The sequence below is a fragment of the Carassius gibelio genome, chromosome A2, assembly GCF_023724105.1.
Source record: "Carassius gibelio isolate Cgi1373 ecotype wild population from Czech Republic chromosome A2, carGib1.2-hapl.c, whole genome shotgun sequence".
Taxonomy (NCBI): domain Eukaryota; kingdom Metazoa; phylum Chordata; class Actinopteri; order Cypriniformes; family Cyprinidae; genus Carassius; species Carassius gibelio.
The window spans coordinates 12,692,426-12,708,426 of record NC_068372.1 but is presented as its reverse complement, the minus strand read 5'-3'; the positions used below and the strand labels follow the sequence as shown (position 1 = coordinate 12,708,426).

Here is a 16,001-nt window from a genome sequence, read left to right as displayed (position 1 = left end):
CAAAGGCGCAAAAACAACAGATTTTAAACGTGCAGACTGGTTAATTTTGTGTGTGTTTGTGTGTGTAAGTAAGAAAGTACGTAAATACATTTTTTGCCAGACCACAACAAATGAGAACTGCCCTCATAAAAAGGGTTATTTCTGATCAGTTTAGCGTAAGTAAGTACAGCATTTGGCAAATATGTAGAATAGAAACATACCATATTGCTTATTTAAATGTGTTTTTTTTAAAGGTACCACGTCTTTTAGCAATGCTGAACATTGCTGAAAAATTATTCACATGTTCTACTCCAAGGAGATTTTGCAGAGAACTAAAGAGCCATGAGTCTGCTGTGTGCCATATGTCTGTCTTTCTGATATAAAAATCAGGCCAAATCCTCCTGTCTCAACAGTAATCCATTCCACTCTTTGACTCCAAACTTAATTCCCTGAAGTTGATACCATTGGTTTAGACGCTGAAAAGATAAACCCCCTGACTAAACCTAGCTCGAAGCCCCTGACTGCGCTAGCGCCTCGTTTCTCCTAAAGACTTTTTTATTGTTCCAAAGGAGGATTACAAGGCTCTGCAACCTTGTGATTGAGCATACAATTTAAAAAGATTACAATTGAACAAACATGAGGAAGATGTGAGTTTTTCTGGAGATTATCACAGGGAATTCCAGAGCCGCATGGCCTTGTTATACAAGAGAAGAGAGTGAAATTAGGTCTTGCTATCAGGTGCGTGGGTTCTAGATGGGCAAATCAGCTGTGAAAAGGGAAACGCTCAGGAAAGCGACTGCTGGGAGGGTGAAATTAAGACTCGTCTTAGGAGAAGTCACATCAGAATAGCCTCCAAAAGTGAAATGGTCCATTAGAGACTTCAAAAAAAAAACACTGCAGCTCTTGATGCCAAATAGCACACACCAAAAAATAAATAACAATAAGATAATAGTAATAATAATAATAAACTAACTAACTGAGAGAAAGAGAGGAAAAAAGAGAAAGATAGGGAAACATGGGGTAGCATGTTTATTAAAGTTTTTTCTTGACCTTAAATTTAAATTTCATCAATATATATATATATATATATATATATATATATATATATATATATATATATATATATATATATATATATATATATATATATATATATATATATATATATATATATATATATATATATATATGTTTATTTAGTATATATATTTATATTTTATCAGTGTACGTATATATATACTGACATTTAGATTTGGGGCATATTGTTGTTTAGCCATTTTTCCATGCATAATTGATGCATTATGTTAAACTAAAATATTACTATATCTGTGAAAAGGCATTGTTTTGAAGGTGCGTGTCTTACCCCCTCTTCTCCTACAGACTGAGATAGAAGGAAGAAACCAACGGAAGACAGAAAGAGATAATGACCTGCTCCACAGAAAAACTGTTAATCTTTGTCTGCGGGTGGTTGAGTTCAGCTCAGTTCACATCAGCAGCGCAATGGGCACAGACCACTCACACACTCACACACACACACACGCAGGGCCGGCAGCATTATGGCCTAATCGATTGCCATGCCATTACAGAGTCAAAATAAATAAAGTGCATTGCGTCGGTTTGGGGTAATTAAACAACAGCAAAGTGAATTGTATGATTACCCGCATCCATTGTATTTATTTAATATATTTCATGCATTTAATTGTGCACTGGAGGATATGGTTGAAATGAATAAATCATTATTTGCCTCATTAGATTTCCTCTCCAGATGAATGTTGCGCGCTTCTGGGCCTGGGTTTCTTTAGCTGATGCTGTGCACCAGTCACGTTTTACTCTTCCTGTCTCTTTCTATTATAAAGGCATAAGAGACTTGATCTTTTTCCCTTTTGTTTAGCTATTGATATACACTCGTGTTTTTTTATTCATTGTCTAATAGTTGGGTGGGCAGACAGTTGAGACGAGCCTGAAATCGGACAGTCAGGTTTATTTTTATTTTTTTTAAACAAAGCAATATCTTTTGAAAACGTCTTGAAGTTACCGTCACAGAGTTGAAGCGATGACGGTGCTATGAAAATAATCACTTTGTGTGCACATGCACCAAAGAAGCAGGATGTTCACTGTACTACCAGGAGTCTCTAGAGAAATGTGACCTCGCCGGTGTCACCCATCCCGTGCACTGAACTCTTGACCTCTGGAGCCATCTGACAGCCCCTGACATTTGCAGTGGGAGTGGGCTGATTGGAAGAGGCCTGGCTGATTGCGTTCGGGTTGTGGAAACATATTGCAGCACACTGGTTGCCTCATCATTTGCTGTCATCTTCAGAATGATGTCACAGGAACATTTGCATTGCCACTACTGCAGCAGCGGCATCAAGCATGGGATGTTTTTGCAGGTTTACATACTGTATAAGCCATATGTGTTACATTTATATCGGCAGCTCTCCAAGGGACATTTATATGATCAATACAGTAAAGACAGTAATATTGTGAAATATCATTGCAATTTATTATTATTATTTTTTTTTTAAGAACAGCATTTATTTAGATTATAACTATTTGGAAACATTATACATATCTTTACAGTCAGCTTTGAACAATTGAATGCATCTTTGCTAATTACAGATATTAATTTCTTTAAAATAACATCTTTACTGAACCCAAACTTTTGTAATGCATTTTCATTTTTATTGAAGGTTTATAGTATAAACTTTATATTACGTAAGCAATATTGTTATGTTTGGTCATCACTTGACATCCACTGTAACTGTAACCAAAACAGATCTTTGCCATAAACTATACAGTGCATATCGGTTTTATTTGCATTAACGTTTTCTTCTTCTTCTGTTATTGCTGTAGACCTTCTACAGAAATGAATGGCTGCTTGTTTGCCAAATTCTTGGTAAATCTGGATTTGTGTGTTCTTTGTTACTGCTGCAGGTGCTTTCTGTCTTCAGTCTGCCTTTAGTGAACAGAACAGAAGGAGAGACATCTAGTGGCACACAAAGAAAGAACAGTTTCTGATGTTCTAATAGCACTCCACAAACAGCCAAAACTCCATTAGGAGTCCTTATATAATTTTATTTTCTTTCATAGTGTAATAATAACAATTCCCACAAAGAATCTTAAATATCCTCCACACTTTGCTTGTTTGTTTCCTGCTAATTTGATGATAGTTTCTGCCACCGATAAGAGAGTGTTATACTCTCAGCTCTGTTTAACACATTTTACTGAATCATTTGACCATATTTTAATTGAAATCAGGTGAACAGGGTCTTCTTCAGAATAATTTGAACAGTACGTGTATATCAGAGCAGCAGTGGAGCGAAACATTTCAGTAAGGTTCAGGCACAAAACTGAGCAACACTGTAACACACAACCAATATAAACAGAGATACATGTACAGTCTTAAAATCAAAGAGCAAAGTTCCATGGTATATTAACTTATTCTATATATTAACTTAAGTTGGACATTTTTTTCAAAGTTTTCCAGAGATCCTGACAGTTGAACAGCTATGAAAATAATCAGTGGATAGTGGACAGACAAGTAAAATAAAAGCCTTTTCTCTATCTACATTTACTGAATCTAAGTAATTATTACATATTTAGTTTAATGCTTTAAATAATAATTTGACGCTTTTACTCTTCATAAGACCAAGAACCAAAAATGACATATCATAATTTATTCTAAATTATTGTGCAAATCATTGAAATTATGGTTTTATTATCTCATACCCTGCCAAGATCAGTGTATAGCTCCTCATTTTTCTCACAAAGAAGAGAGGAATTAAAATGAAGGGCATATATTAATCCTCAAGCTCTATAATGTCTCATAAAGAGACAATATGATGCTATTATTTTGATTTTATTACAGACATTAACTTGACCATTATGGAGGTCACTCAAATGATAAATTATATATATATATATATATATATGTGTGTGTGTGTGTGTGTGTGTGTGTGTGTGTGTGTGTGCTTCTAATTTTTAAGTGTCATATTGAGACATTGCAATTCTTAGCTCACTAATATTAGATTTATTATTCCAAGTATGCAGTTAATCAGAAATGACCACTTACTGTCTACTGCTTAGCCCAAGACAACATGATATGTCTGAAAACTTTCAGGATTTCCAGTGGCTTTTATGACTGAAGGCTGTTTTTTATCAGTTGAACCTTCAAAATGTTCTAAGTGTTTATTCTCTCTTCCTTTCAGTTCTCAGTATTCGTGGAGCTCAGGAGGAGGAGCCACCAGATGCTCAGCTCATGCGATTGGACAACATGCTGCTAGCGGAGGGCGTGTCCGGACCTGAGAAAGGAGGCGGGTCGGCTGCAGCCGCCGCTGCAGCTGCCGCGGCAGGCGGCGGCGGGTCCGATAACTCGGCCGAACACTCAGACTACCGGGCCAAGCTGTCCCAGATCCGTCAGATCTACCATACAGAACTGGAGAAGTATGAGCAGGTGAGAGAATAGAGTCTGGACTTCTGGAGATCAGACCTTTGTATAAACGCAGGTGCTCTGCAACACCAAGCACACCAAAAAAGTCCTCAGGTTAGGATATTTGAGCAGCTCCTGTAGTTATGTCTACATGCACAGAGATTGATTCGTGTGCTGCCCCTCTGTGCATGTCCAGGCGTGTAATGAGTTCACCACCCATGTGATGAACCTGCTGAGGGAGCAGTCTCGCACTCGACCTATCTCCCCTAAAGAGATCGAGCGCATGGTGGGCATCATCCATCGCAAGTTCAGCTCCATCCAGATGCAGCTCAAACAGAGCACCTGTGAAGCGGTCATGATCCTGCGCTCCCGCTTCCTAGATGCCAGGTCTGTATACGTGTGTCTGTGTGTCTAATACTACATCTAATATATGTTATCTATTTTCATTGCAAACATGGAGTAAAAAGACAAAGTGTTAAAATATCAGACCCCTAAAATGCACCACAATTTTCTAATTTTTTGTGGACGTTGGTTTGACATGTTTTATTTTCAAGTAAAGTGTCCAAATATATACACTACGGTTCAAAAGTCTGTGGTCTGAAGTTTGTCTGTTTTTTTTTTTTTAAAGAACTCTTTTCTATGCGAAGAAAGACTTCATTTATTTGAACAAAAGCACAGTAAAACTTTGATCTATACATTGTAGAAGTAAATACACAGTAAAAAGTGTGCTTGTTTTTATATTTATATTTAATGGAATTCAACTATGTTCATACATTTTTAAGTGTGAATGAAATGTCCAAACACTCTTTGGAGCCACTGTATTTACACAGCAGGTTCAAATGTGAAGGACTTTCTATACATTGTAGCTTCTGAATCAAACTGGCTTTGCTTTTTCCCCTTTCTCACTCTCTCTTTCTCATTCTTGCTTTCTCTCTTTCTTTCTTTCTTTCTGTTCTGCCATTTTCCATTAGACGAAAAAGAAGAAACTTCAATAAGCAGGCCACAGAGATCCTGAACGAATACTTCTACTCCCACCTCAGCAACCCATACCCCAGCGAAGAGGCCAAGGAGGAGCTGGCAAAGAAATGCTCCATCACAGTCTCACAGGTGAGACACACCGACCTTCACCCCATACAGAGAGGCGGATTATATACGAATGCTTAGAAATCTGTAGTACAAAGAAACTAAAGAGATCTCAAGTAACATTAAGGTTGAAATTAATTTATGTTCTTTCGGATTTAATCATTCAGTCTTGTCTCCTCAGGTATCCAACTGGTTTGGAAACAAGAGGATCAGATACAAGAAAAATATTGGAAAATTCCAAGAAGAAGCCAACATGTACGCCGCCAAAACCGCCGCTAACGCAACCAGTGTCTCCACCCACGGCAGCCAAGCCAACTCGCCTTCCACACCAAATTCAGCCGGTGAGTATTGCGATAAATCGACAAACAAACAAAAGATGTGCTCGTTTTTCATTGGTCTTCGGTGAGTTTTAGAATATAGCCCTGCTAGTGGTGCGGAAACTGCTAATTTAATGTCATCAAGCGGCAAATAAGCACTTCACCATGGTAATGTTTGGAATATTCGACTATTGCCTGCTTTTAATTTCCTCCCTTTACCGTAGAATTCCCATAATACCTCTCTTTATGAGATCCAAATCTGCGTCTTCTTTATCTACATGAGCAGCTTTGCCAGCAGCATCGCTTATATAAGACTTTCCACTACCAATAATTCACCTTTTACTTGCAAAATGTTCTGCTTTTCTACAGGATTGCTAGTCTGACTTAACAGTTGTTTGGCTAAAATTGTATTTGCTTTATCTGGTGTGAATGCACATGAACCATTAGCCGGCTCGGGAGCTGTTGTCTGGTTGACCTCCTGGATGTCATTATGACGAGATGGTCAAGCCTTTTGTCATATAGCCTTGAAGGGATTAGAGGTCCATGTATATTCAATTAGTGCTCTGCGGCTTTTAAAGCGGAAATTAGGTTAAGCCCTGCTCTCTCTTAAACATCTTGGGAGTTCTCCTCCATTAAATGACAAATAGTATTCTTTGATTCCTTCTGTGACTCAATTAGCACATCCTGAATGACTTGGCTGTGGCAGTGTAACTGTACTGTCCATCTTAGATGTAACTGTAAAATTAATGAAAGACTATCTTGGTCCTTCTTCGCCCATTGTTGTTCTTGAAACACTTTAATAGCTATTTTAGATTTTTTTTTGTGCTTAGCAAAAGATGCGGTCACATTAGCGAAATTTCGGTGCAAGTTTGCCAGCCAAATAGGTTTATTGTAGCAATAAATAAAGCAGACCTCACACAAAAGCCACTTCTAAACCAAGCAGCTTTCTGTGTGACCAACTTGAACCGATGTGAAATCTGCTGGGGAAAATTTTTGGTCCACATAGAAAATTCAAGAATGCATGAATTTCTGTTAAAATGACTGGTTTCACCCACAACAATTTGCCAAACAACAGAAAATGTTTCTGCATATGAAGACAAATGTATAAGTGTGGCATTTAACTACAGTAGAATTACTTCGTTTCCCTACTAAAACACAACAGCTTAAATTTGCCTAAGGTGGTTAGCTAGTTACCCAGCTTTGCCAAGATGTCAGGCAAGTCTGTTTTGATGGTTTTAGAGGGATTTGGGCACTGCCCAACCATCTAAAGATCAGCAGGTTCAGCAGGGCTGTTCTTAAACCTAGTGAACAACCTTTCTGTCAGCTTTTAGACAGCATCCTAACTGGAACGGAACTTGAAAAAAGGCTGATTTATTATGCTGTCTATTATATAAAATAAAAAAGTGTAGTGCTTATAATGTGAAGTATACTGGAGACTAGAATGGGCAACTGGTTTAGGTCTGTGCAATAAATCATAACCAATATTTAGTAAAGAAAAAAAAAAAAAACACCGTATAGATAATAAACTTATGAGTAATTTCTGATATTGAGCCTATATCTAGATGTTCAGGTATGTGTCAAATCAAAAAAAGGTCTTCCCAACAACCTGCCAAAATAAAAGTTTGGTTTAAATTGAATAAACTATGACTGTAATGTATTGTTACAGTAACCTACATACAGTAAATTGTACTTAAAAATAAGAATAATAATCTTATCATACAACTAAGATATTTTTTTCATCCATGTTTTATTTTATACAGTATACAAGGTTGGTTGTGCAACACTTTATTTGACAAAATAAATGCAATTAAAATGCAGCGTTTTGTTGTAAACTGTTATATTTGCGGTTGATTTCGGTTGAAGTTTTATGAAAAATTGAAACTGATCTCATAGGGCCCCAAGTTAAAAGTCATGTTTACTTGTAAACAAACAAATTATTTTTACATTCATTCTCAAGGTCTGATAGATATGTGGAATGCATTTCCTTCCCCATTAATGTTTGAAATGAATATTGTGATAAATACTGATATCAAATGATATTGAAAAAAATATTGTGATGAATGTGTATTGACATTTTGCCCAGTCTTAAATTGAATCCAGTAGTTTGGCATTGGCTTGTTGCTAAGCTAATAGCTTAGTCCCCCAAGAGACATAAAATACAACAAATGAAAGATTAGGAAATCAAAGATTGAATAATTATAATATTTATAATGGCACATCTCTCTACTTGTTATAACCTTGGATTTAGGATTAGGAATTTGGTACCGAGTTTGTGTTGTTTTAAACACTTATAGTTACGTTTACTAACTCCCCTTACTTCAGTCTTACTGTTGCATGACCGTTTCATTTCTTTATCTATCCCTGTCTTTCTCTGTCTCTCTGTCTCTCTGTCTCTCTTGGCTTCTCTTCCTCTTAGGTTCTGCTGGCTCTTTTAACATGAACTCTGGGGACTTGTTCATGAGTGTGCAGTCTCTGAATGGGGACTCGTACCAGGGGGCCCAAGTCGGGGCCAACATTCAGTCACAGGTAGGGAGTACCACTAAGAGAGGGCAGATGACCAGAACTAATTTAATTCAGTCAATCACACATTGTTCTGTCATAACGGTGGTCCTGATTACCTCTCTTTCAAAATCACCTCTTGGAATCCATTAGTGCTCAAATTCTTTTGTTATATTTATTAAAGTTCTAAGAAAGGACTCTTAGAATTGTGCTGCTGCCTTTTTATGGGGTACTTTTGTTAACTGAGCTTTGAACTCCATTTGCAAGCAAGCACATGCTATTCTGAAAAAAAAATATTTATAATATTTTGTTCTTGTGTTTGCCCATATTTTCAAGGGAGCTTTCACCATTAATACTGAATGGCATGTCTATGTCATAACTGATCAAATAGTCATCATCTTGTTATATATCCTTGTCACAACAAAGTTCATCTCTCAGCGCCACCCTGCTCATCATATTGTCTGGCGTGTGTACGTTTCTGTTCAGCTGCGGCTGACTTGACGGGCCTCCTGACCTTGAGGACGGGCTGGGGTTACAGTTTGCCTCCAGCAGTTGTACACTGCTCCGTGGCCATTGTCAACTTCCAAATGAATAGACCATCAGAGACAGTCTTGGAAACAATACAGCTCTTGTCAGCGGGTTTGCCTATCTGTCATGCTGTCACATCCGCCACCGTAGCTGCCTGTCCTTGCCCAGTACACTAGCATCCAAACACAGGGTGCTTCGGTTTGTCCCCTTTTGACGTTTTCTAATGTTTTCCTCCCACAACGAAGTTACTCTTCTAAAGGCTCAAGGTGCTTCATGAATATTCAGTGCGGGAATCCCAGAGGAATGTTCTGAAATTAGTTCATGTGGTGCAAGAATTACACGAGTGAGATATTACGTGTTTTTGTGTGTGTGTGTGTGTGTGTGCTTTGATAGTGCTGAGTAAAATATAGAAAATATATTATAAAATATATATAATCTCATATAATTTTTTTGGTTTTCATATGTTTTACAAATACACATTATATATGTGTGCATTTACATATTTATAAATGTAATTATTTAATTATAAAATATATTTATAATATATATATATATATATATATATATATATATATATATATATATATATATATATATATATATATATATATATATATTTATATTTTCTAATAGATAAAATGTATATATTAGAAAATATTTATACTGTGTTCAGCAGGGCTGTTCTTAAACCTAGTGAACAACCTTTCTGTCAGCTTACTATTTAGACAGCATCCTAACTGGAACGGAACTTAAAAAAGGCTGATTTATTATGCTGTATATTATATAAAATAAAAAAGTGTAGTGCTTATAATGTGAAGTATACTGGAGACTAGAATGGGCAACTGGTTTAGGTCTGTGCAATAAATCATAACCAATATTTAGTGAAAAAAACAAACAAACAAACACCGTATAGATAATAAACTTATAAACAGTAATTTCTGATATTGAGCCTATATCTAGATGTTCAGGTATGTGTCAAATCAAAAAAAGGTCTTCTCAACAATCTGCCAAAATAAAAGTTTGGTTTAAATTGAATAAACTATGACAGTAATGTATTGCTACAGTAACCTACATACAGTAAATTGTACTTCTTCAAAAATAAGAACAATAATCTTATCATACAACTAAGATATTTTTTTCATCCATGTTTTATTTTATACAGTATACAAGGTTGGTTGTGCATCACTTTATTTGACAAAATAAATGCAATAAAAATGCAGCGTTTTGTTGTAAACTGTTATAGTTGCGGTTGATTTTGGTTGAAGTTTTATGAAAAATGAAACTGGTCTCATAGGGCCCCAAGTTAAAAGTTATATTTACTTGTAAACCATCAAATTATTTTTACATTCATTCTCAAGCTCTGATAGATATGTGGAATGCATTTCCTTCCCCTAGCATCCAAACACAGGGTGCTTCGGTTTGTCCCCTTTTGACGTTTCTAATGTTTTCCTCCCACAACGAAGTTACTCTTCTAAAGGCTCAAGGTGCTTCATGAATATTCAGTGCGGGAATCCCAGAGGAATGTTCTGAAATTAGTTCATGTGGTGCAAGAATTACACGAGTGAGATATTACGTGGTTTTTGTGTGTGTGTGTGTGTGTGTGTGTGTGTGCTTTGATAGTGCTGAGTAAAATATAGAAAATATATTATAAAATATATATAATCTCTAAAAAATATTTATACTGTGTATATATATATATATATATATATAAATTATGTACTATGGTTTGATAGTGCTAAGTAAAATATATACAGCTTATATAATATGTATATTTATATATATATATATATTATTTATTAGTATAATAACTAGCAGTGTATATATATATATATATATATATATATATATATATATATATATATATATATATATATATATATATATATATATACACTGCTAGTTATTATAATAATTATTATAATAATTATAATTATGCTTTATTATAAATGATTTTAAATTATTTTTATTATATTTATTATTATTATTATTATTATTATTATTATTATTATTATTATTTATTATTATTTTTTTTATTTTATTTTTTACATTTAATTATCAAAATTTACCCCTATAATTAAACTAATCACTGTATTTTTTTTTTTTTTCATGTCAATTCAGAAACAGATTGTATCCATTGTTTGATACCTGCAGTGCATTTCATTCAACATTTTATGACCTTTTTGGTTGCCAATATTCTTTTGATATCTGGGTGACCTTTTCATAGCAGAAACATCTTTGTTTTGTATCTGTATTGTCTAAAGCCAGTCTTTTGTTTGTGCTGTGTTCTTCTGTCTGCAGGTGGATACTCTTCGCCATGTTATCAGTCAGACAGGCGGATACAGTGAAAGCCTTGCTGCCAGTCAGATATACAGTCCACAGGGCATCAACGTAAGTCCAAATTTAGCCTCTTCACTCTTTCAGTTCTTCCAAAATCACTTTATGTCTAAGTAGGTACTACATTTGAATTTACTTCACAACCGTTAATAAAATTAATTTGGACGTACTATGTTGATACTGACACATGACCTACCAGCGTCAGTTTCGTCACTCCTCTGCCATTCAGAAATCCTCTCCCGTGGCCTCATGGGATAGTAAAGTGTCCATAGAATGAGCACTTCAGTATCCGGACAGAAGAAGTAGGTCATCTGGGTACTTTTTGCCTACTGTTTTTCTTCGAATACTATGAATTCAGACACGCGACTCACCTAACATACTGTTTTTTGCCTACTGTATAGTAGAGAAGTATGCAATTTCGGGTGCAGTGTTTGTCTTTTGCTATTGTATCTGATTCTCAAGACCAGTGCCATTAGCCTGATATTTAAAAGTTTGGGGTCGGTAAGATTTTTTAAATGTTTTTTGAAAGTGGTGCTCCCCAAGGCTTTATTTATTTGACCAAAAATACAGTAAAACGGTAATATTATGAAATATTATTACAACTTAAAATAATTGTTTTCTATTTCAATTTATTTTAAAATATAATTTATTCCTGTGATGGAATTGCCAGCAGCCATTACTCCAGTCTTCAGTGTCACACGATCCTTCAGAAATCATTCTAATATGCTGATTTGATGCTAAAAAAAATTTTTTCTATGTTGAAAACTTACTTATTTGGTTATGGAAAATGTATTTCAAATTGAAATCTTAAACAATGTAAAAAGCCTTTACTGATCAATTCAATGCATCATTACTGAATACATGAATACAGGTATTGTTTTCTATTAGAAAAAAAATCACTGAGCCCTTACTTTAAAATGGAACAGTGTGCATGTGCATCTCTCTGTGTGTGTGTGTGTGTGCTCTTGTTTTTGTGACATATCAGGACACAACTTTGTATAATGACATGGGTATGACACAGGTATTACAAGGAGAGGGTGCCCAAGGAGAGGGTGACCCATTTTTCAAAATGCTTATAAACCGTACAGAATGAGTTTTTTTGAGAAAGTAAAAATGCACAAATTTTCCTGTGAGGGTTAGGGTAAGGTGTAGGGTTGGTGTAGGGTCATATAATATACAGTTTGTACAGTATAAAAACCATTACGCCTATGGGATGTCCCCACTTTTCACAAAAACAAACGTGTGTGTGTGTGTGTGTGTGTGGTTAAACCCACCTCTATCTATTTTGTTGCCATATTGATTAGCGGTGCCAGCAATATGCACACTAGAAGTAGCAACAGTCACCAAGGTGACCGTTACCACAGCCCAGACGCAGGTGTATTCTGGCCACCATACTCTTTCAAAGCCTGCGATGGTGTCCTTCGCACATGAAAAGAATCGTGTTAACCAGAGGAGACGAGCAGCTCCACCATCAGTTTTGTACTGGGGGAGGAGGGTTTAAGAGAGAGGGAGAGGGAAAATGAGAACACAAACTGCAGAGGCCAGCATGTAAAATCCACAGCGACAAGCCGTGTCACCAACAGAGGAAATTGATCAGACAGTCTCAAGGGAGGGTTGAATAGAGATTTGGGACAGCAATCCAACTGCATTGGTCATATCACACATCTGCCACCTTAACAGCACTGACAGGGAGCCAGCAAAGTGTGAGGAGGAAAAAAAGGAAAAAAGACAAACACAGTAACATGCTCTCTTTAAATAGCCGCTCTGAAGCAGAGCCGAATGTGTCCTGTGGAGGTGACCCAGCGCTTCTGAGCCACCCATGGCTGATGGAGAGCATGGACAGCTTACAGTGATATAAATAAATACATCTTTGAGGTCATTTGAATAATATATTTATGAATAAAAAAAAAAAAAAAAAAAAACTTATTATCTGAAAAATATTTCATTCACATTTTAAATCTAAAGAAGTCTGAATAGACATTTTATCTGAAAATGTATTTTATTCACACACATTTCTTAATTAAAATCTATAAAATCTATGGTCTATTATTCACTGATTTTGAATGTAAACATGTCTGAATTTAGTAAAATCTGAAACGATTTTGAATGATTACAAATTAAATGAAATAAAAATCTAAAAACATCTTTAATACACATCTGTAATTATTTATGAATTAAATACGATCTAAATAAACATTTTAGCTGATCATTTATTTCATTCACATAGACTTGACATTTAAATATGTCTAAAACCAATTAATTCTGATAAGACATTTTATAAAAAAAAAATACATTCACATAAATCTTAAATGTAAAAATTCCAAATGAAATAAAATCTGGAAATATATTTAGGCAAAATTTTGTTTAATTCACAAAGTGTGGCCTAGTGGTTAGAGAGTATGACTCCTGACCCAAGTTTGTGGGTTTGAGTCTCAGGCTGGCACTACCACGACTGAGGTGCCCTTGAGCAAGGCACTGAACCCCCAACTGTTCCCCGGGCACCGCAGCATAAATGGCTGCCCACTGCTCCAGGTGTGTGTGTGTTCACTGCTGTGTGTGTGTGTTCACTGGATGGTTTAAATGCAGAATTCTGAATTCTGAGTATGGGTCACCATACTTGGCTGTATGTCATGTCACTTTCACTTATTTTCACTTATTATTTAATTATTATATATTTTTAAGGGACATTCTTGCTGTCATTTCTTATGAATAAATCAAAAAAATAAATAAAAATGATTTCATGTTTGTATCAATAATTAAATCAACAACATTTCACCTGAACACTTGTAACCATAGATTAAAAAAAAGAAGAAGAAAGCAGCAGCCCGAACAGCTGTGATAATGTAGCCAGAGAAAGTGTCTCAATCTTCCAACAAATTCACTGTCTTAAATAACATGACGATTTTCCTTCTCTACCCAGATAAGTTATTCCCTTTTTTTTCAGTTGTGGATAATGACGGCCTGAGACATAAAGCATTTATGTGAGGGAGCTTTCCTCTCGTCCATGCGCTGTAATTACGCCTTTGAAATAGACATGAAGTGTCACCAAAGCTGAAGATTTGAAAAGTTTTTTTCCCTCCTCGCTCTGCTCTTTCTTTTTTGATTACAGACTGCCTCTATCTAAAATAACAGGCTGGGAAAATAAGAGGCTGCCAAAGCCCATTTCTAGTCCTTTTTCTGATGGCATGGAAATTGCTATTAATGCCCCAAATGCTCTTTAGGCAACCTGTCTCCCGGACATGAAATGGCCTCCATTTTAGGTGCCCATTATACTTTCATTCCCTTAGCCAATGTGATAATTTACAATAATTGATTCCTCCATCATCTGTCTTTTGAAAATCATGTTCTGGAAACGACTCGCTATGACTCGTAATATGCAGCATAATGCTGTTTCTTTTTACTGCCTCACTTTGTGACTCCCTTCTTGCAAAAGTGTGTTTATAGTGAGGGAATTCATCACAGTCGCTCTCGTTTAGATTTCACGACGGGGTTTGTAGCGAGCCACCTACATCTTTGCATTCAGATATGCGTTTGGATTTTAAAATGTGCACTTCATAATTTTGTCTTTCGTTTTTTCCTCACCAAAGGCGAACGGCGGCTGGCAAGATGCCCCAACACCCTCCTCAGTGACCTCACCCACGGAAGGACCCGGGAGCGTCCATTCTGACACCTCCAACTGATCAGCAGCACCCTCCATCCTCACAGCGCGTGGGGTCTTCAGACTGATCCAGCGATCCATCCTCCTCAGATTGGGATTAATGTCCTACACGGTCACACACAATCATGCCATACTACCGTGGAACTTTGGGATATTTTACAAGATTTTTGAAAACAATTCAAAAAAAAAAAAAAAAAAAAAGGAAAAAAAAAAAATATATATATATGTGTGTTTGTACATTTTTCACAGTGTATTTTAGGTGGAGCAGGGTGACTAACAAACCTGTGACTGTTTCAGTCTTATGAGGCAATTGTTAATGATGGAACAAGCAGTCGTTGTGTTTCAATTTGAATGCTTCATTCTACCTCTCAGCGAAAAGAAAAAAAAGAAAATACATGAAAGAACAGTCCTTGTTTTCTACAATGAAAAAAATTTCCACTTGATATAGTGCGTGAGAGGAAGCTCTCCTTATCGGTACAGTCAATTATTATCACCTCTTTTGTTCGTTCATTGTGATAAATTGATTCTTTTTTTGTTTGTGTATTGTTTTCCTTTATATTTTTTCAAAAGACCTTCCAGTATCATTTCAGCTATATTCAAGTATTTCCTTTGACATATTTGGCCCAGTAAAACAGATTTGTTCTTATACGTCTTTGTATAAAACGTGAAATAGGATGTTTGGAGGTCACTCATACCATTTCAAAGCTGATTATCATATTTTCCTCATAAACGCCATCAAAAGCTGTCCATTAGATAAAGAAAGAGGTTTACATTTATCGTAGAGAGCAGTCCAAACAACTCTGTTGTCATAGATTTCATTTGGAGTCATTTCCTCACTCTGTTTGTTTTTGAGGACACTGTTTGCGAGTCGATGAAAATATAACTGATTCCGGTGGAAGCATCAAGTCATTATGGTCTATAATGACATTTCCTCCCTGCTTTCACTTCAGATCGCTTTCAAACGGTCCCTTATTCCCTCTCTCCCTTAAGTGAAGGAATTTTACATAAAGAGCAATATAGATGCCCTTTACTATCCCATATCATTAAAAAAACAAGCACTAATGCTCTCTATTGTTTTGAATTAGCTGAATTAGTTTTAGGATATTCCCTTTTTCTTAATTCATTTCGGTAACACTTTATAATAACTGCACACTATTAATCATTAATTAAGCAT

General features: G+C 35.8%; 1 protein-coding gene across 2 annotated transcripts in view; it reads left to right on the top strand.

Annotated features, from left to right (window-relative positions):
• LOC128026720 (pre-B-cell leukemia transcription factor 1) overlaps positions 1-15,004 on the top strand; it is a 60,837-nt gene extending 45,833 nt beyond the window's left edge. The window contains exons 3-9 of one of the 2 annotated variants that reach the window (XM_052613987.1): positions 4,188-4,432; positions 4,605-4,795; positions 5,380-5,515; positions 5,673-5,832; positions 8,225-8,334; positions 11,134-11,223; positions 14,757-15,004. In XM_052613987.1, the coding sequence (XP_052469947.1) occupies positions 4,188-4,432; positions 4,605-4,795; positions 5,380-5,515; positions 5,673-5,832; positions 8,225-8,334; positions 11,134-11,223; positions 14,757-14,849 (1,025 nt within the window). In that variant the 3' untranslated portion in view covers positions 14,850-15,004. The remainder of the gene's footprint in view (positions 1-4,187; positions 4,433-4,604; positions 4,796-5,379; positions 5,516-5,672; positions 5,833-8,224; positions 8,335-11,133; positions 11,224-14,756) is intronic. The other variant, XM_052613995.1, reaches the window with a different exon arrangement.
• Positions 15,005-16,001: the final 997 nt, after the last annotated feature.